At 38.7% G+C, this 25974-nt stretch overlaps 5 protein-coding genes across 11 annotated transcripts; 4 read left to right on the top strand and 1 right to left on the bottom strand.

The window, feature by feature from the left end:
• The first annotated feature begins 2327 nt into the window (after positions 1-2327).
• Positions 2328-7400, top strand: LOC117629616 (G patch domain-containing protein 8). Of its 4 annotated transcripts, none has more exons than XM_034362158.1 (9): positions 2356-2455; positions 2663-2765; positions 3284-3362; positions 5098-5308; positions 5586-5740; positions 5969-6112; positions 6216-6319; positions 6435-6591; positions 7096-7400. In XM_034362158.1, the coding sequence occupies exons 3-9, from the start codon at positions 3294-3296 to the stop codon at positions 7171-7173; spliced, it is 918 nt and encodes a 305-aa protein (XP_034218049.1). In that variant the 5' UTR covers positions 2356-2455; positions 2663-2765; positions 3284-3293; the 3' UTR covers positions 7174-7400. The 4 variants fall into 4 exon arrangements, with proteins under 4 accessions (XP_034218048.1, XP_034218050.1, XP_034218049.1 ...); XM_034362160.1 differs by having other exon boundaries at positions 2357-2455; positions 5113-5308; XM_034362157.1 differs by lacking the exon at positions 2663-2765 and having other exon boundaries at positions 2328-2455.
• Positions 7401-7520: 120 nt separating this feature from the next.
• On the bottom strand, positions 7521-11438 carry LOC117629615 (aspartic proteinase-like). The gene is made up of 14 exons (XM_034362156.1): positions 11165-11438; positions 10365-10713; positions 10221-10281; positions 10046-10140; positions 9826-9938; positions 9532-9700; positions 9392-9431; positions 9108-9172; positions 8910-9023; positions 8758-8822; positions 8268-8424; positions 8051-8170; positions 7858-7946; positions 7521-7762 (listed from the first exon to the last, which is right to left on the bottom strand). The coding sequence occupies exons 2-14, from the start codon at positions 10710-10712 to the stop codon at positions 7678-7680; spliced, it is 1521 nt and encodes a 506-aa protein (XP_034218047.1). The 5' UTR covers position 10713; positions 11165-11438; the 3' UTR covers positions 7521-7677.
• An 865-nt stretch (positions 11439-12303) lies between these two features.
• LOC117629617 lies at positions 12304-14100 on the top strand. 2 transcript variants are annotated; one of them, XM_034362161.1, is made up of 3 exons: positions 12304-12384; positions 13388-13588; positions 13807-14100. In XM_034362161.1, exons 2-3 carry the CDS (start codon positions 13441-13443, stop codon positions 13947-13949), a joined length of 291 nt encoding a protein of 96 aa, XP_034218052.1. In that variant the 5' UTR covers positions 12304-12384; positions 13388-13440; the 3' UTR covers positions 13950-14100. The 2 variants fall into 2 exon arrangements, with proteins under 2 accessions (XP_034218052.1, XP_034218053.1); XM_034362162.1 differs by having other exon boundaries at positions 12309-12384; positions 13401-13588.
• A 4767-nt stretch (positions 14101-18867) lies between these two features.
• LOC117632431 (probable proteasome inhibitor) lies at positions 18868-21503 on the top strand. 3 transcript variants are annotated; one of them, XM_034365899.1, is made up of 8 exons: positions 18868-19103; positions 19203-19371; positions 19483-19584; positions 19738-19821; positions 20447-20534; positions 20676-20778; positions 20886-21051; positions 21170-21503. In XM_034365899.1, exons 1-7 carry the CDS (start codon positions 18923-18925, stop codon positions 20984-20986), a joined length of 828 nt encoding a protein of 275 aa, XP_034221790.1. In that variant the 5' UTR covers positions 18868-18922; the 3' UTR covers positions 20987-21051; positions 21170-21503. The 3 variants fall into 3 exon arrangements, with proteins under 3 accessions (XP_034221790.1, XP_034221791.1, XP_034221792.1); XM_034365900.1 differs by having other exon boundaries at positions 20904-21051; XM_034365901.1 differs by lacking the exon at positions 21170-21503 and having other exon boundaries at positions 20665-20778; positions 20886-20977.
• Positions 21504-23541: 2038 nt separating this feature from the next.
• On the top strand, positions 23542-24630 carry LOC117630571. Its single transcript, XM_034363274.1, has one exon. It carries the CDS (start codon positions 23542-23544, stop codon positions 24628-24630), a length of 1089 nt encoding a protein of 362 aa, XP_034219165.1.
• Positions 24631-25974: the final 1344 nt, after the last annotated feature.

Raw genomic sequence — 25974 nt, forward strand, 5'->3', positions numbered from 1 at the left:
AAAACATGATGAATGATGTCATGAAAAGTAGGCCAAAGTTGTAATTTATTAACTACTTTTAAGGAAACTCAAAACCAGTTAGTTTGAAGATTTTGAAAACCAAGATATAAGAATGAACAAAAACACTGAAGCATGATGGTAGGCATAATCTGTACTTAAAAGAGAAAAACAGAAGGTTTGATAAACAGAAACAAATTCTTGATGATATTTATTGTAGTGATTCACAAACTAAACTAGATACAACTTATTTGAAAAAAATAACATTATGATACACTAATAAATGCAGAGAGGCAAAGCTCCTTCTTAGGACTTTCCAGCAGGGTTTACAGTTAAGGTTTGGCAATCAGATTCTGAGAAAATGCTCTTGTGGATTCTGTCAATGAAAGCAGTAGCTTTGTTGTCGATGCCGGGCTCAGCTACCCACCCGCCTCTGTCCTCCTCACTAGGCCACACCTTTCTTGCACTCATATTCAAATCCTCCCCCATGTCATCTCCTCTGTGAGGCCTCCTCGATTTGAACAAGCTGAAGAATGAGAAGGAGGATTTTTTCTGCCTGTTGTTGCCTCCCATGACTCTTCTTTGACAAGAAAAAAAATTAAGCACAAGGCTTTAGGTAATGAGATGAAGAAAGTACAAATGTTACTCTCTTCGGTTTGTAAGAAGGAAGATGTTCTGTATTTATAGTAGGAAGTAGCCTTTGTTAACATGATCCTAGTGGGCGGAGAATCTTGGAGGATTCAAACTTCCAAGGAAGTAATGGGTGGTGGAGATAACAAATTTCTTATGGTCCTCTGCTTTCTCAATTGACCAAAACAGACTTAAGGCATTATTGGCTCTTTTATTTTTCTCAAGTACTTCCATGGACCTTCCATTGAAATTTACACAGAGATCTTTTGGACAGTGATATTGCACCTAATATTCATTGCTACCTTTTCTACTTTCATCTTCCCCATCATATAATTTCTAATGATCATCAACAAATCTGACCTCTTTTTTTTGGGGATATAATCAACTTTACTGTGAGATGTATTTAATTAACAGATACCATCTAGGATTTTGACACCAGAACAGGTAAAACCCTCGCGATCTAGCATTTAAATTATGATTAGTTTGTGCTTGGCATGATAAATGGGGTAGAGAAAAAGAAATATTATCTTCACTTTCTTTCTCCTTTAAAGATAAGGCATACAGGAAAGTGGTAGGTAGCTACTATAAAATGTAAAGAATGCACAAGGTATAACAGCCAGAAAGTTCCCTTTGTTCTTTGGAAAACAGCTTTGGTGCACTGGTAGGTACTTGTAGGGTTTTAAAAAAACAAGGGGTTGGTCCCTTTTTCTTCTCAGAAGGGCTCAGCCTACCCAATACACACAGTTTTTGAATTCTTATTGCAATCAACTGGTGTGCATATTGCTCAGAAGTAAGGTTTCCTTTTTATGTAACATTGCATGCAAGCTGTCTAGCTTTAAGGTATCTGAAAATTTACTAATTAGAGCCAAAGTTTGGCATGCCCCAACTTATTCTTTGAAGCACAGAACCCTTTTATTCCATCTTTTCAAGTCACTTAAATAAGGTTTTCTTTCTAGCTGTTATCACATTGATGAACTAAAGTTCATACAATATTAAAATTCTTCAAGACCAGAGAATCATGCTTGATATTTTTCGAGCGCCCAATTGTTTGATGATCAATGTGGGCCTGCAATATTTAAGTGATTAGTTTGTTGACACGTTTGTTAATCTTGATTAAGCAAACAAGAAAGAGAATTTGGAAAATGTGTGAGTGGTAGCACAGAAGTTAGGCAGGATATGCTGGAGGAAGTATAGTTCTAGATTGAGGTGCTTGCTTGCTCATAGCCTAGAAAATCTTCCAAATTCAATGCATAGAACTCTTTAACTACTTAAATAATTGTTAAGAGACGATACTTCTAGAGATGTTGGCAACGAAAATAATTAAAAAAAACAAATTAGCATGGAGAAGGAAATGTTAAACAAAAAATGCAATGCATGATTTTCCTTGTGAGCTTATGCTATGAATTTCAAATAAATTGACTCATCTGGTACAAATTAAATGTCACTATGGCGAAAAGTAATCACACATTGTCACATCACAGTGACGGTATCCTAAATTAATCACGCACTGTCATCTTAAACCAATCACGCTTTTAAGTATCGAGTAATTGGACGGTTCAGATCAAACTTAAACCATCCAAGGGTATATATTTATATGTTAAACTTCGAATGATATAGACCAAGCTCAGTTGAGCCCAAATGCGGATTGGAAGTTGGAACGACCCATCTATAGTTTTGGGCTATCCAAGCCCATCTGATTTATTATAATCACGACTTGTTTTTTGACCAATGGAAGAGAGTCAGAAACAAGGGAAGTAGGCGATACCAGATCCTGAGCATCTTTGGTTCTTCCATTCGCTAGAAATTTTCAATTTCTGGTTCATTCGAGGTATGTATGCCCAAATTGAAATGGTTGGTATCTGCTAATGCTTTGATTTTGTTAATTTGTTGCCGGCTTTTATCATTTATCACGGTTTTTTATGTTCGAAAAATCGGCCGCCTAGGCTTGTCTGGGCGGCTGGGCGGGTCGGGTCCTTTTTTTTTCCTGACTTTAAAGAAAACCTACCTCACGCTGCCTTTCCTTCTCTCTCGACAGACCACCACCACCAGGCCGCGACCCGCCGGCCACCCGCAACCTGCGACCTCCTCGCCCACCCGCAACCTGCGACCTCCTCGCCCACCCGCGACTCTCTCTCTCTGTAATTATCTATGCCATTTTTTTTCTAGGCGCCCGCCTAGGCCCCGATTACTCCTCTAGGCGCTAGGCCCCTGCCCGCTCACATATCGATTTTTCGAACGTTGCGGTTTTTTGTTTTATTTAATTATAATGTTAATTTGGGGCTTCTTGTTTGATTGCCATTTGAACTATTCAAAAGTATTTGTCTTCGCAAGATTGGTGATATGGGTTTTTGACTAATCTGAAGAAACAACTCGATTTTGTGTATTGGTTCTTCAGTTTGGGCTTAATTTGAGTTTTTATTCTTTCTCGAATGCCAGACGCCTTTTTTTTCTTCTTTTTTTTGATAGCTGTGAATTTTGTTTCTCTAAAAATAGATTAAGTTAAGTTTCTCTTATTCTGCTTCTTAAACTAATTATTAGAATTTTACAAGAGTAGCTAGAAAGTGGTGTTTGGTGCGTCTCAGCATTATTGCAGTATGTGCTTTCTTTCAGTTTTGATATTGAATGCTAACATTTTCGTTGGTTCATGATTGTTTAGGTAAAAAATAATGGCCTACCGGTATAAAGGTAGACAGGAAACAAGCACCCGAGGCAACCAGCTAAATGAGAAAGATCAGGTAACTAATAGATTTGTAGGATCCTAATTTTTCTATTTATTTTAGATCTGGTGGAATGTTAATATCATTAGTTTGTCAAACAAGCAGCTTTTGTATCAAACTCTAAAGTGGTTTGCGAATTCTAAGATTCTTGAATATTTATATGCAGCTCTTCATAGAAATCATTATTTTTAGGGTAAATTTCACTTTACTACCCGGAAGTTTCCCGAAATTCAGACTTTGCTACACAAAGTTTTTTTCGTCTCAGTTTCATGCTTAAACTTTGATTTTACTATCACTTTCATACCTCCATTAGTTTTGATTTTACTATCACTTTCATACCTCCGTTAGTTTGACTGTCAAGTTTTTTGTTAAACAATGACATGGCATTCATAGTTCCACGTTGACCCACTGAATTTGCGCCACGGGGACCAATAATTAAATAAATAATAATAATTTTTCTCTCTGGTCTCTTCCCCTTCCCTAACTTCACTGTTACCACAACCACCACCGAACCCAAAGCCTGACCACCACCACCATCACTCCAACCCCATCGGAAAATCACCAACCTCCACCACAACCGACTGCACCCACCTTCAACCCCGCAAAATTGGAAAATCACTCTCACACTTTCTCTCTCTAGACGGCCACTTTTTCTTTCTCTCTCTGGAATTACAAAATGGGGATGTGAGCTTGCAAAACTGGAAGGACCTATTAAGACCCATCACCCTCCCCACCAATATAACACTGTAAATCCATCCACCCACCCCACCATTGCTGAAATTTCAGAGCAAAGCAATCATCTTTGAGCAAATTGGATTGGGAAAAAAAACCAAAATAAATAAAATTCCAGAATGTATGGGCTGCTTGAATCTGAGCACATGGGTTCAAATCTAAACCTGCTCAATGTTCAACCAAGCAGGCAGATCCAGATCCCAACCTTTCAACCAGCAAAACCCATTTGCAGGCCATGCCCATTCGCAGGCCATGTTGGCGGCGTGCGCCGTTGAGATGATCCACACCATGTCCTTTATCCACGACGACTTGCCGTGTATGGACAACGATGAGAAGTTGTATGCGGAATCGTTGTAAAGTATGTTCATGAATTTGGCAAAGAAGTCGTATGGAGATGAAGAGAGATAATCCAGATCTGATTTTATAGGGTTGGGTCGTGGAGATCTTGGGGTGCGGCTGTGGCTGTGGCTGGAGGTGGTGGTGGTTGCAGAGAGAGGGCTGGAGGCTGCAAAGATGAGGGTTAGGGGAGAGGGTGCTACGGTGTATCTAGGTTTGGTCACGGGGATGAAGATGGTGGGGTCTGACATTGGTTGTGGGAGAAAAATAAAGTTGGAAAAAAGAGAGATATATTAATTAGAATTTTTTTTTTCTATTTTAATTAGATTTACTTTTTTATTTATACTTATTTTATTAGTCCAAGTGGCACAAGATGTGTGAGTAAACGTCGAGCTATGAATGCGATGTCATTGTTTATCGGAAAACTTGACAGTCAAACTAACTGAGGTATGAAATTGGTAGTAAAATAGAAGTTTAGGTATGAGACTGAGACGAAAAAAACTTAGTGTAGCAAAGTCTGAATTTCGGGAAACTTCCGGGTAGTAAAGTGAAATTTACCCTTATTTTTAATTTGGATTACTTTAATGTGTACTTAGCTAATTTTTGCATTAATATTTTGGCATATTTATTTGCTAATGTGTGCATAGGGATTTGTAATTCTCAACTTGCTATGGTGCATTACTAGGACTTTATTGTACAGGCATATCAGGATTCACTAGTTGATGATCTAGCCGAGGAATTTCGACTGCCAATTAATCACAGGCCAACGGAAAATGTCAATCTGGAAAATGTGGAACAAGCATCATTGGACACACACATAGCATCATCTAACATTGGTTTTAGGCTTCTCCAAAAGATGGGGTGGAAAGGGAAGGGGCTTGGGAAGGATGAGCAAGGTTTGTTATTAGTGAAATATTGATGATTGTGTGCTATTCGTGTTCTGTAGTAATTAATTATTATCTATAGAAATTGACCACCTTCTTTCATGGATAACTTTGTTGTCAGCTTATTTCAGTCCCTTCAAGTTATATCACACTTCATGTCTTGCTGTTATTTACTTGTTATACTCTTAGTTTGACCTATAATTCCTTTTAGTTCTTGCTATTGTTGGTCTTACTGCTTAAGCTCTGGTGTTCTACATTCATAATGTTTTATTGGGGGTTTTGTACTCAGGAATCACTGAGCCAATAAAATCTGGGATTAGAGATCCAAAATTAGGAGTTGGAAAACAAGAGGAAGATGATTATTTTACAGCAGAAGAAAATATCCAGAGAAGAAAACTTGATGTTGAAATTGAAGAGACTGAGGAACATGCAAAGAAGCGGGAGGTATGGCTTTGATCTTAGTTGCTATAAGTATTAAGTTATAGATAGCATTGAGGTTGATGCTTTACTTTTTCTTAAACCCAAATTAATAGCAGAAGGCAGCATATAGCATATATGTGTGTCTTTTGAAGGGAATAGGACCATCAACTTTCGAAGGTCCTGAGAATTTCCTGCAGTTTTTATTACCTGGTGGCTTCTACTGCCTGCTTCGTGCACATTATGAAAATCCAGGTGTTAGCAGAACGTGAGCAGAAAATTCAAACTGAGGTGAAAGAAATACACAAGGTGTTCTACTGTGATCTTTGCAACAAACAATACAAGTTGGCTTTGGAATTTGAAGCTCACTTGAGCTCATATGATCACAATCACAGAAAGGTAAGTGACCTATGTTGATCTATGCATTTCTTTGACTTAATTTTGTCTGTGGGGGTGTTTCCAATTTGGTCTGAATCGGCAAATCCTTAAATGAGACTTGCAGCGTTTTAAAGAAATGAAAGAAATGCATGGTTCCAGTAGTCGGGATGATCGCCAGAAACGAGAGCAGCAGCGTCAGGAAAAGGAAATGGCAAAGTTTGTTCAGATGTATACAATCATTTTCCCTTCCCTGGTTTATATTCACGATTCATTTTTGTATCTGCTTCTTTATAATCTCATGTTTATAACATTCTCTTTCTTTGTCTTCTTTAATTCCGTGTAGTGCGGACGCTAGGAAGCAGCAGCAGCAGCAACAGCAAGAAGAAGAATCTGGGTCTGCCCTGGGTTCCACTGAACTGACAAGTGCTACTACACTTGCAGACCAGGATCAACGGAAGGCTTTGAAATTTGGGTTTTCTTCTAAAGGTGGCACGTCTAAGGTATGTGTACTGCTGTTATGGATCTAGAGTATTGATTCTTACTGTTTGTTTTAAAGATGAGTTTATTAAAGAGGAAGCTGATTTTTCATGGTGTATTTAGCATACAACTTCTATACACGAGCGATTATTCTGTGAAGCATGGGTGTGTAGACTGAGAAATCCTCCTTTTTGAGCTCCTTTAATGACTTCTTGCTAATAATCCTTTCTAAACTCTGTCGAAGTATATCTGTTTTGGTAAAGTTTGTTTATGTGATACTTGAAATATGTTGTGATGTTTGCTTTCATTGCTTGGCTCCGATGCTTCAAGTTTCACTGCCATCACGAACACTTTTTTGTCAGACAATGAACTCTGCATAACACACTCTGCGCTTTGGGACTAAACAATTACATGGGACACATATTTCATGGCAATGTGATTCTGGCATTTGTTATTAAGGCAATCAGCCCCAAATGATTAATTTTATACCCTCTTTAACATATTGGTACTTTTCTCCCATTTTACAGAGCCCGTTCAGTAGTGTTGCAAAGAAGCCAAAAGTTCCTGTGGCCTCAGTGTTTGGCAATGATAGCGATGAAGAATAAGTGACAGTGCCGCTGTAACCGGCCATCAGCTTTGTACCGTATAAAGTTTGCATTGCCTTCGCATTTATGTAGTTTATGTGACCTACACCCACAGTTAAAGACATTTGTGATTCATGAGATGAAACATCGTGTTTTTATAGCCCAATCCAAGTAAAAAACATTGACGCTTATGAATGGTTGGTTTGTAAAGATTATTTGTTATGATAAGTTTACTATTGTTTATGAAAGTATCAGAGCTCCGATTGATAAAAGGAAACAATTCGATTAAATGAGGTTAACCCAAGTGATGTACGTGTGCTTGCAAAACATCTCCATTCAAAGTGAGAAGGAAAAAAAAAGATCTGTAATAAAAGAAAAGGAAATATAATAATAAAAACACCATCTATATAAAGCTTAAACGTAGGGAGTCAAACATGAGAACATCATCTGATCACAATGTACAACATCTCCATCTTAAAAGTTTCTAAAGATCACAAGATACAAAGAACCAAAATGATATGGCTGTTAAGCAGCTTCTGCGAATCCGATTCGAAGGTCACCAAAGTCGAACACGGTGTGGTATGGCCCCATGAATACGTCTCCAAGAATCCTGCATGCACATTATGTCAGCTAAGCCTAAGCCACAGTAACAGAAACCTTAAAAAAGATGCAGAGTGTATGAATGGTAAGGTTTTCATAAGGTACCACAGAGGCCCAGTTGGAGGAGCAAGATCAAGAGCCCCAAACCCGCTGATACAGATAGCAGCAATGCCTTCTCCAGTTTTCAGAATATACTGGAAAAATATGGCAAATGGCACCAGTAATTACTTCTCCAAAACAGCTTACATAGGCAAGAAAGTATTAACTACAAGAAGAAGCTGTAATGTCAAACTCTAACTTGTTCCGGAGTGAGGACGAAAGGTTTATCTCCAATGGTGAAGGTCACGTTTGGCATGCTCGAAATGCTATTGCAGTCGATTATGGATTCTCCCAGTGGACTTGGAAGGCTCTCACAGAGCTGTTAAAATTTTGTACCAACATCAATGCTCAGCACAACTTGGAAATTTATTTATAATTTTGGCTTCCCGGAACAGGACATGGTACTAGCAACTCACCTCGTTGATGTAGCTTAGGACTTTGTCTTTTGCTCCTTTTTGTTTGAGCTGATTCTGGGCCCAAACAACAGCCATCTCACAAGCTGTGCACAAAGCACTGTCACCAGCAGATGAGCCCTCCCTGCTCTCCTTCTCAACCACTGTTTCAATCCCAGTGCTGCCCAGAATTGGGTTTTAGACCATCAACAGTGCATTAAAAAGAGAAGAGAAGGGTATATGCTTGATACAGACAGGGTTTTCACACGAAACCTTCAACTAAACCCAGTTGATATTATGAGTTCCAGTATTTGTGCTGCGCTTAACCTTCAAACAAATAACTTCTCCCCCTAACAGTAAGGCTGATCACTAGAATACCTACTTTAACTACCATGGCCACACCTTCCATGAAACTGCTTTCTTAAGATTAAATAACCTTCATAGTCTAAGGCATCGATACGCTGCAGGCATGGTAAAAAATAAAAGCATCATGTAACCATAAGAATATACTGACCTCACATACTGAGCCCCATTGAAAACGCACAAACCAAGCTGCTTACATACTTGGTCAGGTTGTACCTGCAGAATGCAGACCATGGATAATCCTTGGAGATATTGAGTTGAAATGAAAGGTTAATATTTGGTTGAAGATAGAAAACAACCCACCCCTGATATTAGAAGATCCCAAATCAAGTCTCCATATTGAGACACAACTTGCTTACATTCTGCACTCACTACTCCTTCAGCTCCAATAGCATGGTTAATTTCAGTCACAATAGTCTGAAAAGAATAGCCAATATTAAATCAAGCATCGAGTCCTTTTGAAAGTAAAAAAAATAGTAGAAAATATATGGAAGCACATACCGTTGGACCAGTGAGTAAGGACGTTCCTGAATCCACAACAGCAGCACAACCCCCCTCACAAACACCTGGGTACAAGCACTAACCTTAGAAGTTTCATAAATTCATTGCATTTTCTTCAGAATTTTGATATTAGATTACTTTTCTAAAGATTAAAAGACAACAAGAACAATCAATGATCAGAAAAAATATCCCAAAGTTTCTCCTCCACAGTTGATATAGCAGGAATTCTCCATGATCTAACAAGGTATCAGAGCATGTCTATGCTTAAGGTGCTACTGAATCACCTGTTGACAAGTTCCCGATTACAATATCGCCCATTTCAAACTGAAAACAGGGAAGAGATGTTTAACTCATTAGATATTTAATCTCCAAGAATAAAGAACAAAACAAGATGCAAATGGTCCAAACATATAACTTCTAGCACCTGCCAATAACCCTTTCTAGTAACTGGAACATAGGTATGCTTCCCTTTATAATGCTTTGAGTCAACACCACCGAAAACAAGTTCACCTCCTACTTCTGCAGTTGTGTCTCGGTTAAGCCAGAATGAGAAGACATCATCACTTAAAAGACCTTGTTCTGCCATGGTTTGCCTGTAATCTTAAAATGAATCAACTATCCATGGCATTGGAGATTTTATGGAGAATAAAACCTACAAATCATAATTTTGAGGAAAGAGACAATACAGATTTAACACAAAGTTTAAATATAACAATACCACACTGGTGTGGCATTCCCAACAGAGATTTCCTGAAACCCAAGGCCAAGAAGTCCATCAAACTTCGCCAAAACGAATGTGAGGCTGCCCTCTTTTGTTGCCTCAATGAAATCCTGAATTTACGAAGTAGATGAAGGTTACAAGCATCACAAAGGCTGCAGACACTATAGGCATCTAGTCTGAAAATGAAAACGAAGAACAAAACAAAGCAAAACCCCACTTGATTTTTGACAACAAGGTCTCCAACTTCAACATTGTCTTGACTGAAGAAACCAGAAATTGATCCACTTCCATATGTTATTTTGGCCGACGTTCCTGAACCACAAGGAAACCATTATAAATCTGAACTTACATTTAGCCAAAGGTAACCCCTTTAAACTCATATATCACATTACCAATTGCCGTGTATGTGCTGGACTTGCTTGACTTGTACTTAGTATGGAAATAGCATGCAATCTGCATGTAATTATGAAAACAATTAGTTACTTGGTAGACAGGAGATTATGGAACGTGACAAGGTAAAGTTAACCAAAACTTACAGAAAAATAGCATTTTGATGATGGAACCCAAAGATTGGAACTGCCAGTATCAAATATGACAGTGAAGTTCTGAGGAGGCGAGCCAATTCCAATCTCCCCATAATATTGAGCATCCATGTAATTATTGAGAGGTACTATATCTTCATCTGAACTACCCAAGTAATGATTCTGATTCATGCCCTTTAGACTCCCTCTGTAATTTGCCTCCCTTTCTGCTCTTGCAGCTTTGATGGTTTGAAGATCCAAGGGTCGCTTCTTCAGACCGATTCTCACTAGGCCATAAGCAGGAACAAGTGAACATGTTAAGGCCCATAAGTAGACAGCCACCAAGAGGTATTTGTGCCACATCCTGTCAAAAAGAGTGACAAAATTAAACTGAATGTTGCAGAAGTCATACAAGAATCAAAGGATGAATCAATCACCATATCTAGCAACCGAATTAGGATGTATCAAGAACATTGGCTCAAGGGCCCTAGCTATCAGTCTTTTTGGAAGTTGATGATATAAGTTCTTAAAATTTCCAAATTTAAGGGAGTTCAACTATAACAAGAAGTAAATTGCTGTTGTTGGGTAAGTTTAAAAGCAGATTAGAATTGAAGCAGAACAGAGCTAGGTTGCTGATCAAGTAGGCAAGGCCACTCACAAAGAACCCCATCTCCAAAAAAAAACTCAGCAAATTATTACACAAAAATAAAAGCTACTATGCATAAAAATCATGAAGCCATGTGATGAAATCAATCTTTTGGTTGATGTAGTGATGATGTTCATGATGATCATGAAGATTTAGTAATTAGTCAAACCTTTGGTCAGCTTAGCTTTGGGAAAGTGGTGGAGCTGCTGCTGCTGCCACAGAACAGAAGCTGGTATGGTAGGAAACTGATGAACCAAGAAGTGTCCAGAAGAACATGTAATCCAGGAAAGTAGGGAGTTTAGGAGATCCCTTCCTTCTCATATACTACGTGGTCCAATGTCCAGCATTAGTTGCTCACTCTGTCTGCATCAGAATCACAAGGCCACGCGCCTTTCTAGCTCGTGAAATCAAAAGTTTGTGCTTGCTGAATATGTTTCCCAATTTTATTATTGTTTTCATTATAGATAAAAGTCTGTTAAGGACATTCCCTTGTAAAATTAGCTAAATATAATATCACTGTCAGTTTTGTAGAAAATAATAATAATTATTATTATCTGACTGAGAAATGTTATGGCTAAAGCCTAAAGGTAGGGTACGATCACGATGTACAGTACAGCCATGCAATAATATCTGATGAAAGTGAAACAGAAGCTACCCAGAAGTTTCAAAGATGAAAAGCCGTGGACAGGAGGGAGCGGGGTGGCATCCGAATTCAAAGCTCTTGTCCTTTTTGCAAATAACTCCATTTTCAAAATCAAAAGACAATATATACAAATGAAATAATTAAAAAACCAGACTTTCTTAGTGTGCAATCATCATGCACTACTAGTAAAAGGGCTAATGTTCCGGACACACTTTCTCTAGTAGTAGTACGATTTAACACACAATTATTTTGAGCCTTGTATTTGGTTTTCAAAATTTTCTACTATCGTCTCATTCGAAATTTATTTTGATGTACGAAATAGTGAATGATGAAATTGACATTAGTATTTTATCATCTCCAACTCCAAAGCATATATGATAACTTAGGTGGTATGCATAGAGCCATGAGAAAAAACCATACCAACCCTCATTTTATTATTATAATTATACACTAATAACCATAATTTAATACAAAGAAAAGAAAATGAATTACACTGACCACCAGAAAAAAGAAAACGAAAACGAAAAGGAAAGGTAAACTTACACTATTCTCCCCGGCTAAGCCTTAGCTAGCCCAAGCCCTTCTAGCTGAGCCCAATATCCAGCCCAGCCCATGCAGCCTTCTTCTTTACTTCTTCCTTCGCCTCTCACGATCATTAATCATTATCAGTCTCACGCCCACTCCGAAAGTCCCACACTTTGTCGCTCTATCTTCAGACTTGTTTTGCTCCCCAAAAAGGCCAAAAGGTAATTTCCTTCACGAACTTTTCTTTGTCTGTAGTCTTATTTCTAATTCTTTGTAATGGTCGGATTTTTGCTGTATTGTGTTGTATGCGAAACTTCATCTCAAACAGCCCCTTTTGTGTTCGATAAATTGACGCACTGAGATAGCTTTTTCAATTAGAAGATCACACCAACCCACCAACCATCATTGTACAAAGAATCAACCTCTTGAAGCAAATCTGAAATGGTCAACAACAGTTTCGGGCGGGCGAGGTCGTACGTGCAGCGTATCAATTCACTCAAAAATGCTGAATCATCATCTGTCCTCAAGCTCTGTTCTTCAATAAGTAACTTGTCCTCCCCCACAGCTTACACATTCTTTTTCTTTTTACTGTTGGTCATTTTTATCTCATTTATCTTTAGTTCACATTTGACGAGGTGAGATTTCTAAATTGCAAAAGTGTCAACTCATGAGATTTTTACCAAGGGAACGCAAGTTGAGGTTAGCAGTGATGAAGAGGCTTTAATGGTACTTTGTTTGCTGCAACTATAGTGGAAACTGTGGGGGGAGGACAAGTTCCTTAATGAATACCAGAGCTTGAGGACAGAAGATGATTCAGCATTTTTGAGAGAAGAGATTGATACGCTGCCCCTATGACCTTGTCTGCCCGAAACTGTTGTTGATCATTTCAGAGGTTGATGCTTTGTATAATGATGGTTGGTGGGTTGGTGTGATCTCAAACTGCATTTGTTATACAAATTTCTATTCTCACATCGGAATTCGTTGGCATTTTACCGTTGTATAAAAACTTTGTGTTTGTGATTAATGAGTATGCCTAAAGTCCAAGGCTTTGTGCAATATAAAAGTTGTTGAAACAAGCATGGTATTTTGTTTTGGTAGCATTCAATTTGACATACTGACGTTCTAGTATTTTGGTTTGTGTCATTCACTCAAGTCAGTGTCATTCCCCTCTCAAATTTCCGAAGTTTAATTTGGCAACTGAATCAAGCTTTTACCAATTTTTAGTGGAACATCCTAGGTGGGAAAGAAGCTTTAAATTGTAGCACAAAGTTATACAGATGGCGTTGAGGCGCTTTTTAGGGTTTTCGGATGGCGAGCTGATGAGGTCGGATGCAAAACCTTGTTCTAGATTGATGAGACAGACTGCTGGTATTTTCAGTGTTGGCGGAGCATTGGGATTCTGGATCCTTTGTAGACTGCATTATGGTTTGTCCTACTTCTACTAGTTATGGTTTTGTTATTGTAGCTTCTGCTGTTCTTGTACATGCACTTTCTCTATTAAATGCCATGATATGTGCCTGCTATGTTTGATTCTTGATCATTATGATCGTATGCGAAGTTTAAGCCGAAAACAAATGTACTCATCCATTCTAGTTGATTAACACAAAGCCATAGCTTATGTTGTTGCTTTTGTGCTCTTTCAGGACCCAGAATTACAGTTCCTAGGAGTCTTCGTTGGGCAGCATGTGGCGCAGTTTCTATGAGCTCAACCACTGCTTTGCTGGTTCGCTTATTTAGTCCAGAGTGTGAGCCCCAAAACATAGCTACTTATGACAAAGGAAATTAGCACTAAGTTCATGAAAGTTTTATTGCTATTCTAAACGAGTTCAGTTGGGTTTGTTAATCGTCATATGGGAGTGATTCAAATATGGATATTTGGTTTTATGCTATATGTATTTTCCCTGAAATGAATGCACCATTTGATTATGAAATGAACAGATTCATAAGATCTTTGCACCTTGCTAGTTCAACATGTTTCCAAACGATTGAGAACATCAACCATTTTCTTAGAATAAAAAATCTTTGTTCCTGCCATTTTCATAGGAAACCCTTAGAGCAACTCCAGCGCAGGAGTTTGGCCCGGGCAACAGGCCCCAATCAGCCCAAGTCTCCCTCCAGCGCAGCCCGGGCAAGCTGCGGGTCCCACGAGCCCGGGCAGGCCCAAGGGCGAAAATCAACTGGGCTCGAGCTCGAGTTGTGGTGACGTCACGACGACGTCAGCGCAGGGTAAAAAAATTTGACTGCCGTGCGCTGACGTCGTCGTGACGTCAGTGCTGACGTCAACACCAACGGTAACCTGCCACGTGTCAACACCGGGTGGCTCCGATTGGATTTTTTCCAGAAATCCTACGGTTCTCATTTTTTTGGCCAAAAAAATTTAAAAAAAATCCTAAAAAATCAGAAAAAATTCTGAAATTTTTTTAAAAAAAATACCAAAAAAGTATGTATTTTTTCCCTATAAATACCTAACCATTTTATCTACTTTCAACACCAAATCTTCATACAAGTTCTTCTCCATACAATATTTTCTACTCTCCACTCACATAATTCATTTTCCACACCAAATCTCCATACAAACTCATCTCCTTCAAATATTTTTTACTCTCTACTCATATTTTCCACTTTCCACACCAATTCCATACAAACTCTTCTCCTTCAAATATTTTTTACTATCCACTCACATTTTTGTACTACTTTCCATTTGTAGAAAATAAACAAATGGCATCTTCTGTCGAAATCGGAGGCTCGTGGTCAACCCAGGAAGATATTGCGTTGTGCGAGTCTTGGGTGAACGTTAGTCATTACCCCATCACGGGCAATGAGATGAAGTTCCATCATATGTGGAGCAAAATTCATGGAGAATTTTGTCAAAGATCGGGTTCCATTCGGACCGAAATGGCTTTGTCTAGTAGATGGAAAATTCTAAACAAAGAGTTAGGGAAATGGAGAAATGCCTTGACAAAAGCAAGGGAGAACATTCGGAGCGGTCAAAATCTTTCCGATGAGGTAAAATATTTTTAATTGCCATTTTAATCAATTTAATGTAACTTTTTTTTTTATTGCATATTCTATTTCTTTTTTGTTGCACAATGTTTATTTTATTTTTGCATTTCCTAATTGGCTTTATTTATTTACATAATCAATTTTTTTCTTGCATTTCAAAATAGTTTATAATTTCATGCATAATCTTTATTTTTGTTTTTGCATTTTCAATTTGTCTATATTTATTTACATAATCAATTTTATTCTTGCATTTCAAAAAAGTTTATAATTTCTTGCATTGTATATTTTTTTAATGCACTTCCAATTATTTATTTTGAATAGATCATACAAGTACAAATGTGGTTCGGTGCCACGGGGGAAGGGAAAAAATTTTTTGTGCATTTCCAATGTTGGGAAATTGTCAAGGATTGTTCCAGATTCAAAATTATTCCTACCGCACCCCCGGTTGTGTTGCATGAGACGCCGCTCCACGAATCGCCATCAACCGATTCGCCATTGGACTCCCCAATGGAAACGGAGTCACCACTCCCACGTCCGCCGAGACCTATTGGGAGAAAGGCGGCAAAGGCCAAAAGAGGGGCCACTTCGAACATTGATTGTGTTCAAATATTCGAGCAAATAGCTAAGAACAACTCTCTAAGATTTGAGAGAGACTTGAGGAGAGATGAAGCGGACAAGGCACGATTGGAAGCCTTTGCAATTGAAAAGCAACATGCAAAAGAAAAAGACGACGATGAAAAAGAGATGAAAATCATGGCCATGGATACGAGCCATATGTCTCCTGAAACAAAGGCCTATTGGAAGCATAAACGAAGGGATGTGATGAGAAGAAAACTTTTCCATGACGACGGACCTAGCAATACGGATTGGCTAAATGATGAAAACCATTAGATTGTATTGTTGTATTTTTTTATAATTGTTGTATTTTTTTTTAAATTGTTGTATTATCCTTTAATTTGTTGTATTGTTTCTTTTTTATTCAATCAAAAAAGCATTCTATAATTGGACTATTTATTAAAAACATTTGAGCATTCCTCACAAAGATTAATTAAAAACAAACCTTCATTTATTGCAAACAACACACAAAACAAACCATACATAAAAGCATAATAATAAAAAAGACCTCGCAATAATTCCACAAAACACAACACACAAAAACAAAGCATAATTAAAAACAAAGCATAATTCCAAACAAAGCACGAATCTAGCCTTCATCCATTGTGATTGCCTTTCATCTGCCACAAGTGCTCGATCAAGTCAACTTGACGTCTTTCGTGAACATATGAAGATTGCATTTCTTGATAACGATCAATCATGGGGTTGTTGAATCGACCATCCTGAAGTAAAGGTTCGGGCTCCATTGGTAGTCCATTTGGTCCCATCGGCCTTTCATATATTCTTGTCAACGCCGTGTTCATAGGATCGGGTTCAAACACCTCTGGAGCATCGTAGTCATACTCATCCTCCACAATCATGTTGTGGAGGATGATGCAAGTCATCATAATACTCCTCAGCACTCCTCGTCTAGCATCCAAGCAGCACCCCTGATAATTGCCCAACGAGCTTGCAAGATACCGAAACACCTTTCCACGTCTTTCCTGTAACCTTCTTGAAAGGAAGCAAAGCTTCTTTCCTTCTCAGATTGGGGATTCGAAATTGTTTTCACGAATGTCATCCACCTAGGATAAATTCCGTCGGCAAGGTAGTACGCACCAGAGTATACGGTATTGTTGATTTGGTATGTGACCTGAGGGTAATGACCTCGCAATACCTCGTCGAACACCGGGGATTGACCAAGGACATTGAGGTCATTCTGAGATCCGGCAACTCCAAAAAAGGCATGCCAAACCCAAGTGTCGAATGAAGCTACGGCCTCCAAAATGATACTTTTTTGGCCCTTCCGATTCCCATACTCTCCTTGCCACGCAGTAGGACAATTCTTCCACTGCCAATGCATGCAATCGATGCTTCCAATCATTCCTGGGAAACCTCGAGCCTCGCCTTTTTGTAGAAGCCTTTGCAGGTCCCTCGGAGTGGGTTTGCGAAGGTCCTCCCTCGTGTACAAATTTTCCACTGCATCACAGAATCTCACCAAGCACTCTAGGATAGTAGATTTTCCCATCCTTGCAATCTCATCCACCTGCTCTGCAGATGCCCCATAAGCAAGCATCCGCAAAGCAGCTGTAAGTTTTTGCTCCCGGATAAGACCCAAAACTCCAACAGTATCATGCTTTTGAATGAAGTATGTGTCGTAATTACAAATATCATGCATGATTTTTTGGAACAAATGTGGCTGCATTCTATATCTCTCTCGAAACTTATGAGTAGGATATAATGAATTTGGGATAAAGTAATCCTCCAAGAGATTCTTACCCCGAGACTCTTTGCGTCTGTCCACATTCGGGGCACGACGACGATGGTGTTGGCTTGATTGATTCATCATACACACCGCCGCTACTTCAAGCATTTCTTCCTCTTCTTCATCGGCGTCCCGATCTTCTTCCTCACGTCTACGCCGGATTTCTTCCCATTCTTTCTGTTGCCTCTCCAACACCCTCATGAAGTTTGACATTGAGAGTATAATGTGTTTTGTAAAATCTGAGAAATGAAGGAATATATAAGATATGGTGTGAGAGAAGTGGTGTTGATGGTGTAGTTTTATAGAGGGATTCAGAAGATAGAGATGATACGTGGCACAATTTTAGAGGGTGAAAATCTTATCTGAAATCTGAGATCACTATTTGTAAAAAAATATCTGAAAATCTTATCAGACATGGGACACGTGGCACAATTTTAGAGGGTGAAAATCTTATCTGAAATATGAGATTATAATTTTTTAAAAATATCTGAAAATCTTATCTGACATGGGACACGTGGCACAATTTTAGAGGGTGAAAATTTTATCGGAAATATGAGATTATAATTTTTATTAATGAATATCCGAAAATTTTATCTGGAATAAGACACGTGGCAACCGAGATTCTCATCAGAAAATCTTATCCGAAAATTTAATTACAAAAGATTATCAAAATTAATGATTTAAAGTATAAAAAAATAGGAAATAAAGTACAATGAATAGTAATTGCCCTAGACTTTGCCCTCGTGGGTGGAACCACAAATGGCAAGGCTGACACTATTCACGTGAATAGTGGCAGCCCTTGCTTGGCCTTGCCTTAGACTTTGCCCTCATGGGTGGAGTTGCTCTTACAGCTGAACTTGTAAGATTTTTTCCGTCCAAAATGAGCAAATGTAAAAATGATTCTTGAGTGCCTGCAAAGGCTTGAACAATTTGTAAGTAGGGCAATTAAGAGGAAAAGGAAAAACTTTGTCATTATATCTTGAAAGGGAACCCTGCTAAAGACATATTGGATGGTATTGTCTTCATGTTTTGGCAAATTGGCATGGGAATTTCAAGTGCAAAACAATAGATCCCAATAGGCTAAGGGGCAAAACAAAAAATCGAAAGAAAAAATTGAAAAAAAAGAACTCTTCAAAGTAGGGTGGCAAAACCTTTGCTTGTGAGTAATTGACCTTTAAATATGTTTTACTTGTAAAAATACAATTTGACATTCCAAATGAGTTTCCTTTATTTTTGAAACGCCGCAGCAGATTGCTTCCTTCCCAAGATAAAAACTAGCCGTAAAGCCACGCTTCAGTCTTTTCCTTATTTTCCTTGCAGAACATTAGGGAAAACCCACATTTCAAGTTTCAATCACGCTGAGAAAAGAGAAAGCTTTAGCTACAAGGTAGCTAGCCATGGCGAGCGGGAAGTCGGTGATGGCTTTGATCAAAGCCCTGAAGCCCGCATTTCGCAACGGCAACGACAACGACAAGGTGGTTTTTGCCGTTCACTCTTTCTTCTTAGCTTCCGGCTACGAGCTCACCGCCACAGGTCCCCTTGCCTTCAACCCCTCTGGCCTCACCTCTGCTTCCACAGGTACCTACCCAACTCTATAAAAGCAGTGTTCTTTCTGGAAATTAACGGATACAAGTTTCTCAAATTAATCTGTTTTGGTCTGTTTCTTTTTGGTTGCAGATGAAGTGGGTATTCAGGACTGGAACGAGCTTGACGACCAGTACGCCTTCATCTACGTGAACCCGGAAAAGGGTTCGAGGAAGGTGCTCGTCAAGTGTCTTGTAATGGAGGGAAAATTGCATGTTTATTATGCTTTGACTGATGGGTCTTCTAAGCATGTGGAACTCGAGTGAGTTTTTGTTGTCCTATGAGTCTCTGTGTCTCTGAGTAATTGGGTGATTTTTCATCAATTCTTGCTTGTTAATGGCGTTTGGGTGTTGTTTTTGTTAACCATTTGCAGTGTTGGCGACTATGTTGAGGAAAATGGAGGCGGCAATTACTCCAGACAGTTCAAGAATATGGAGATGTTAGTGACACGTCTGGAGTCCCTGCAGAATTTGAGGTATTTGGGTATGGGTTTCATCTTGGATGGCATTTTGGTTATGTTTGTGGATTCTTTTTGTCACCCTGATACAAAACGAAATTTATGCCTACAAAGGGGACTTATCACTGCATTACTCATTATGGATTCTTTTTGTCATTTTTGTTGTTGAAGTTCAGAAACAAGTGAGACTAACTGTGTGAGGAGGATCAAAATTGAATCTCATTCTGGTCCTGTTCCTGAAACTCATCTTTCAGGGTCTGCTCTCTCTCTCTCTCTCTCTCTCTCTCTCTCTCTCTCATGTGAAAACTGCAGTTTGTTTATATTTCCGTACTAGTTCAGTTTCAGTCCGAGATGTTTTTTGTATGTCTATACAGGCATAAATGTGATTGTAGCATGTTCATGTTTGAGAGTTGTTTCTATAATTTTATTGAGTCAAAAAGGATCAACAGCTTAGGTTGTAAGGCCTGAGAGGTTGAGACTGTTTGAAGTTTAATGGTTGGTGGTAGGTCCTTCCTTCTGCATTTGGTGGTAAAGTTAGTTACTAGTTTGATTATGTGGTGGAGGGTTTCACTGAGGGGTAGTGTGGAAGGTGGGTTCTTTTACCCTTTTTTTTTTCTTCCTCTCATCTCCCTAAGTGAATTGGGAAATAGATAGAATGGGAATTGGGTTGGGTTCAAACTATTGTTCCCTGGTTCCACCTCAGATAACTACCAGAATTCTATATATCTGTCACGTTTTCTTATTTTCCCCAAGATTAGATTATAAGCATAAGCAAAAGAAAAGGAAAATGCACGTCTACAAGCCTTAGTATAAAACGGATTGATGCTTGCACAGTGGCTCACTTTATATATCCCACTCAATTCATTACATCTTTCTACAGACGCAAAAGAAAGGAGCTCCTTACTCTCTGTGAGGAGAAGGAAACTCCAGCTAACACCACCAATGTCGCCGTGGCCGGTTCTGTCAAAGTAATACTTTTATCATCTCTCCTCCATTGATAATCTATCATTGTCATCCATTTGTCTGGGAAAAAACTCCATCTCCTCACATTACATTCTTGCAAATTAATGTGTCAAGTTGAAAGACTAGAGGATAAAGTTTCTATGCAGCATGTGTACAGCATAAGGCGAGTGAAGCATAAGATAGGTTCAGGGTCAGATGAAGCAGATGGTCTTGGCATACTGATTGAGGACAAGAAAATGGATATTAAGGGTGAGTATAATTGCTTGCATTTTTAGCTATTTTAATGTCCAACAAGTTCATTTTGTAGTTGCTTTTGAATGAACTTATTATTTGAATCTGATTGTGGTTTGATGTGGAGCCTCATGATGTTCCAGCTACTGCCCTCATGGCCGAGCCCGTCCCTGCTTCTAAGGCTGCTGACTCTGCCTGCAACCCAGTTCCATCATTTGTCAGATGAGATGCTACCATCACCACTGAAGAAAATAAGTCCTCGCCATCTCCAAGATGGAGAAGTGTACCGAGGTGAGGCCCAAACTCTCTTGTATACCAAGGTGATAGTCATAAGTCTAATTTACGGGAGAGGTAGATTCAAACTTGTGTACGAGGTGATGTTGATGCAAATATTTGTTGGATTCTTTAGGTGGTAAAAGGATGAAACGATGATGCCGTGCTGGAAAATAATCAAAGAAGAAAAGAGCCCAAAAGAAGCCTGAAACTTGAATGGACTAGTCTGAGGCTTCGACCCCAAATTTACAACATGAAGACATTAATCTAGCCCATATTGTCAAATTTCTATTTTTTTTGGGTTTGTAGCCCATAGTTATTGAGGCTAATAATAATGCGACACGTGGCACCACATCACTGTCGTTGGTTCCACGATTAAAGGCTTTAATCCATGAAGTGAAAGGGATTTGAGATCGAACAAAAACACAACACAAACCCATTACTTGTCCTATTCTTGGATGGAAGTCATTATATAAGGAGGAACTCATATATGGCCTTTAAGTGAGGTCATGTCTCTTAATTGTTGAATTAAATTAGCTAATTTGATATGATGACTAACTAATTTGATCTATGCATACAATGAGGAGTTTTATTTTATTTATTTTATTTTTATTTTTAGGACTATTCCTATTGAAAGGGATAATATAATATTAAACTCATACACATAACACGGATGCTATGACTCGAACTCAGGACCTTGCTTAAGGGTGTAAATACTTTAAACCACTACACTAGTGGGTCCTTTGCGCATACAATGAGGAGTTAAAATAGTTGATTTGGAACCTTTAGTTAGGGTCATCCTTGGAAAAGATGTCTACATATCTCTTATTGGTCTATCATTAATTCAATGCTACAAGTAAGACTGAGTTAAATAGTTGATTTGGATCCTTACACACCAAGGAATGATGACAATTTTAATGAGAGAACTTTGGTGACATGAACTCTGCCCCAAATAAAAAGATGTGGGGGTGGCAATAAATAGGAAGCAAATAAAAACTTGCCTAAATAGTAACCATTTATCCCATACATAAATCTATAATGTGTTTTAGGTTGAGCAAACAAAAATCTAACTCATGCTCGTGTTCGTAACGAAAAAATTATTATATGATACTAGAATAAAAGCTATTCTCGTGTGGATGCTCATGGGCTCATAGTAACTGTACTCTCCTCCACTAATGGGTCCTCTTAAAAAGTGATTTTCACACCGAGACTGAGAGGAGGCCTATCACAGAAGAAAACAAAGAGTCAAAGTGATGAGATGGGTTGAATCCATAGCCATACTTTCGAAAAAAGCAAAGAAATAAGTAGTTGTTGTAAAAGTCTTTATGTGGAGCCCACTAACTATTCATTACTGTTCATTAACTATTCATTACTGTTCATTTGGCGGCTTTGATAGAGTTTGTCTGTCACGGGTGAATAGTGATGAATAGTGATGAATAGTGATGAATAGTGATTTTCTCAGCCTATAAATAAGAAGAGAAACGGAAAGAAAGAGAGAAGAAGAAAAAGAAAGAAAAGAGAGAAGAGAAAGCAGAGAGAAATTTTCCTAGAGAGAAAATTCAGTGAGCCACATATGTTGTAAACACTAAAGTTGTAGCCACAGATTTTTATAGTGAAAGGTTACCACTGCTGCTCTCCGAGGACGTAGGCATAGCCGAACCTCGTTAAAAGCTGTGTCTTATCTATTTTACGTACAGCTCAATATCCGCACATCTCTCAGGTTATTTTATAACACGTTATCAGCACGATAGTCTCTCCTTTTATTTCTGAAATTTTTCAACTCAACACTATGTGGTTATTCCTCTGTCTCCTTTACTGTCATTTAAAATATGGTGCGGCATTAACGTCCATACAGCAATTTAATTTGTGAATTTACTTTACAGCAAATTAACCTACTTTAAAGGGTGGTGCGGAATTATCGTCCACGCCTTTACTGTTATTTAAAATATGGTGCGGGATTAACGTCCATACAGCAATTTAATTTGTGAATTTACTTTACAGCAAATTAACCTACTTTAAAGGGTGGTGCGGGATTATCGTCCACGCCTTTACTGTTATTTAAAGTATGGTCAAGCATTAACGTCCATACAGCAATTTAATTTGTGAATTTACTTTACAGCAAATTAACCTACTTTAAAGGGTGGTGCGGAATTATCGTCCACGCCTTTACTGTCATTTAAAATATGGTGCTGGATTAACGTCCATACAGCAAACAATTTAATTCATGAATTTATTTTTATCATCAATTAATATACCTGAATAAAGAAATTCCTATTAATAAGTGGTTTAAATGTTCCAGATCTCGAACCTAAAGTTTTGGACAACAAATTCATGACAATTTATTTTTATCATCAATTAATATACCTGAATAAAGAAATTCATATTAATAAGTGGTTTAAATGTTCCAGATCTCGAACCTAAAGTTTTGGACAGCAAATTCATGACAATTTATTTTTATCATAAATTAATATACCTGAATAAAGAAATTCATATTAATAAGTGGTTTAAATGTCTCAGATCTCAAGCCTAAAGTTTTGGATGGCAAATTTGGCAAAACTGGAGTTTGCTGCCTTGGACCTTTCCGGGGACAACTTTTCATCATGGGTCCTGGATGCCAAAATTCATCTACGAGCCAATGGCCTCGGACAAACAATTGTAGATGAGAATAATGCTTCGCCTGAAGAGAATGCGAAGGCCATGATCTTTCTTCGCCGCCACATCCATGAGGCGCTGAAAAGCGAATATGTGGTGGTTGATGAACCGTTGGTTCTGGGGAAAGCTCTAGGTGAAAGATACGATCACCAGAAGACGATGACTCTTCCAAGAGCTAGATACGAATGGACCCACTTGAGATTTCAAGATTACAAGTCAGTGTCCGAGTATAACTCGGCTATGCACAGAATTACCTCATTAATGAGGCTATGTGGAGAAAATATATCTGAGGAGGATATGCTCGAAAAATCTCTGAGCACTTTTCATGCTTCAAATGTCCTCCTTCAACAGCAATACAGACATAGCAGTTTCAAGAAGTACTCGGAACTTGTATCTTGCCTCTTGTTAGCTGAGCAGAATAATGAGCTATTATTAAAGAATCACCAATCTCGCCCAACGGGCTCAACGCCACTTCCTGAAATAAATGCTGCATCTCAGGAAGTGAATGCCACTTCATCTCGTGGTAATATCCACAAACGTGGGCGATGGGGCAAGCGTGGCCACTGGCAAGGAAATAAAAAAAATCGTGGTGCTCGTTCAGAGGGTTTAGGTCCAAGGAGTGGTCCATCCACGAACGGCAAAAATGCATCCCGTAATAAGGGAAAGGCACAGATGAGCCATGTGCCTAGAAATGTTGAAAGCCCTTGTCACAGATGTGGTGCAAAGGGACATTGGGTGCGCGCATGTCGTACGCCCAAGCATTTGGCGGATCTCTATCAAGCTTCACTTAAGAATAGGAAAGTGGAGATAAATTACATTGATCATGCTCCCCCAGCCATAGATGGCTCATCAGAAATATCACGTCAGCAAAACAAGACGCATCTAGATGTTTCTGATTTTGTTACTAAAAGATGGAATGAAGGTTATGAGTCCGAATTAGATTAAATTCCTTAATGTACTATTTAGCTGTACTATTTGTATTAGCTAAAGTGTTGTTTAAATTTCAATCCAATAAAAGTGGTAATGTTGTCTTCTTTATTGATTTCAGCTTATTTTACTTATTTGGTGGTATGGATGTAAATTATGGATGCCCTCAAAAAAAAGGCTATGGCAGAGATATTTGTCTCGCAGACAGCGCAACTACTCATACGATCCTTCAAGATCGGAAGTATTTCTCAAAATTAATGCTTACAAAAGTAAAGGTAACAACCATATCAGGTCCTGCAAATCTGATTGAAGGTTCAGGAAGAGCCCAAATTATGTTACCGAATGGAACAATACTATCCATTCCAGATGCTTTGTATTCATCTAACTCCAGAAGGAATCTATTGAGTTTCAAAGATATACGTTTGAATGGCTACCATGTTGAAACAAAGAAAGAGGAAAACATGGAATATCTTTGTATTACCTCCAATGATACCCAAAAGCGTATACTGGAGAAGCTTTGTGAGCTCTCATCAGGGTTGTATTACACAACCATACGGACAAGTGAGGCACATAGTATCATGGACCAAGAGTCCACTGGCTCAAATGCTTTTAAGCTTTGGCATGACAGGTTGGGTCATCCTAGATCCACCATGATGCGCAGGATCATCACCAACTCTAAAGGACATCCCTTATTGACTAAACACATTATGTTATCAAGTGACATCTTTTGCCGAGCTTGTTCACAAGGGAAGTTGGTGATCAGACCATCACAACCAAAGGTTGATGTTGAGTCTCCATCATTTTTGCAGAGAATTCAAGGGGACATTTGTGGACCTATTCATCCCCCATGTGGACCATTTCGGTACTTTTTGGTCTTGGTGGACGCATCTACCCGATGGTCACATGTTTGTCTTTTATCTACTCGGAATATGGCATTTGCTAGGCTTTTGGCTCAGATAATTAAATTACGAGCCAAATTCCCAGATTATCCCATTAAGTCAATCAGACTCGATAATGCTGGTGAATTTACATTTCAGACTTTTGATGACTACTGCATGTCACTAGGCATTGATATTGAACATCCTGTTCCCCATGTGCATACTCAAAATGGCTTGGCAGAAGCTTTAATTAAACGCCTTCAATTGATAGCACGCACTTTGCTAATGAAAACAAAGTTGCCAATTTCTGCTTGGGGATATGCCATTTTACATGCAGCATCACTTGTGCGATTGAGGCCCGTCGCCAACAATCAATGTTCTCCAATACAACTCGTATTGGGAAATCAACCAAACATTTCACATTTAAGAATTTTTGGGTGTGCAGTATATGTGCCCATTGCACCACCACAACGTACTAAGATGG

Source organism: Prunus dulcis, chromosome 6 (assembly GCF_902201215.1).
Source record: "Prunus dulcis chromosome 6, ALMONDv2, whole genome shotgun sequence".
Classification (NCBI taxonomy): domain Eukaryota; kingdom Viridiplantae; phylum Streptophyta; class Magnoliopsida; order Rosales; family Rosaceae; genus Prunus; species Prunus dulcis.

Bases quoted from the DNA above. Each gene is read 5' to 3' on its own strand.
- LOC117629616 (XM_034362157.1), top strand. From the start codon at position 3,294: ATGGCCTACCGGTATAAAGGTAGACAGGAAACAAGCACCCGAGGCAAC. The intron at 5,741-5,968 runs GTATGGCTTTGA...ATGAAAATCCAG, and splicing joins AACATGCAAAGAAGCGGGAG to GTGTTAGCAGAACGTGAGCA. The intron at 6,592-7,095 runs GTATGTGTACTG...CCCATTTTACAG, and splicing joins CTAAAGGTGGCACGTCTAAG to AGCCCGTTCAGTAGTGTTGC.
- LOC117629615 (XM_034362156.1), bottom strand. From the start codon at position 10,712: ATGTGGCACAAATACCTCTTGGTGGCTGTCTACTTATGGGCCTTAACA. The intron at 9,701-9,825 runs GTATTGTTATAT...TTAAGATTACAG, and splicing joins GGGAATGCCACACCAGTGTG to GCAAACCATGGCAGAACAAG. The intron at 7,763-7,857 runs GTACCTTATGAA...ATGTGCATGCAG, and splicing joins CCTCCAACTGGGCCTCTGTG to GATTCTTGGAGACGTATTCA.
- LOC117629617 (XM_034362161.1), top strand. From the start codon at position 13,441: ATGGCGTTGAGGCGCTTTTTAGGGTTTTCGGATGGCGAGCTGATGAGG. The intron at 13,589-13,806 runs GTTTGTCCTACT...GTGCTCTTTCAG, and splicing joins CCTTTGTAGACTGCATTATG to GACCCAGAATTACAGTTCCT.
- LOC117632431 (XM_034365899.1), top strand. From the start codon at position 18,923: ATGGCGAGCGGGAAGTCGGTGATGGCTTTGATCAAAGCCCTGAAGCCC. The intron at 19,104-19,202 runs GTACCTACCCAA...TTTTGGTTGCAG, and splicing joins CCTCACCTCTGCTTCCACAG to ATGAAGTGGGTATTCAGGAC. The intron at 19,585-19,737 runs GTATTTGGGTAT...TTGTTGTTGAAG, and splicing joins GAGTCCCTGCAGAATTTGAG to TTCAGAAACAAGTGAGACTA.
- LOC117630571 (XM_034363274.1), top strand. From the start codon at position 23,542: ATGTCTCAGATCTCAAGCCTAAAGTTTTGGATGGCAAATTTGGCAAAA.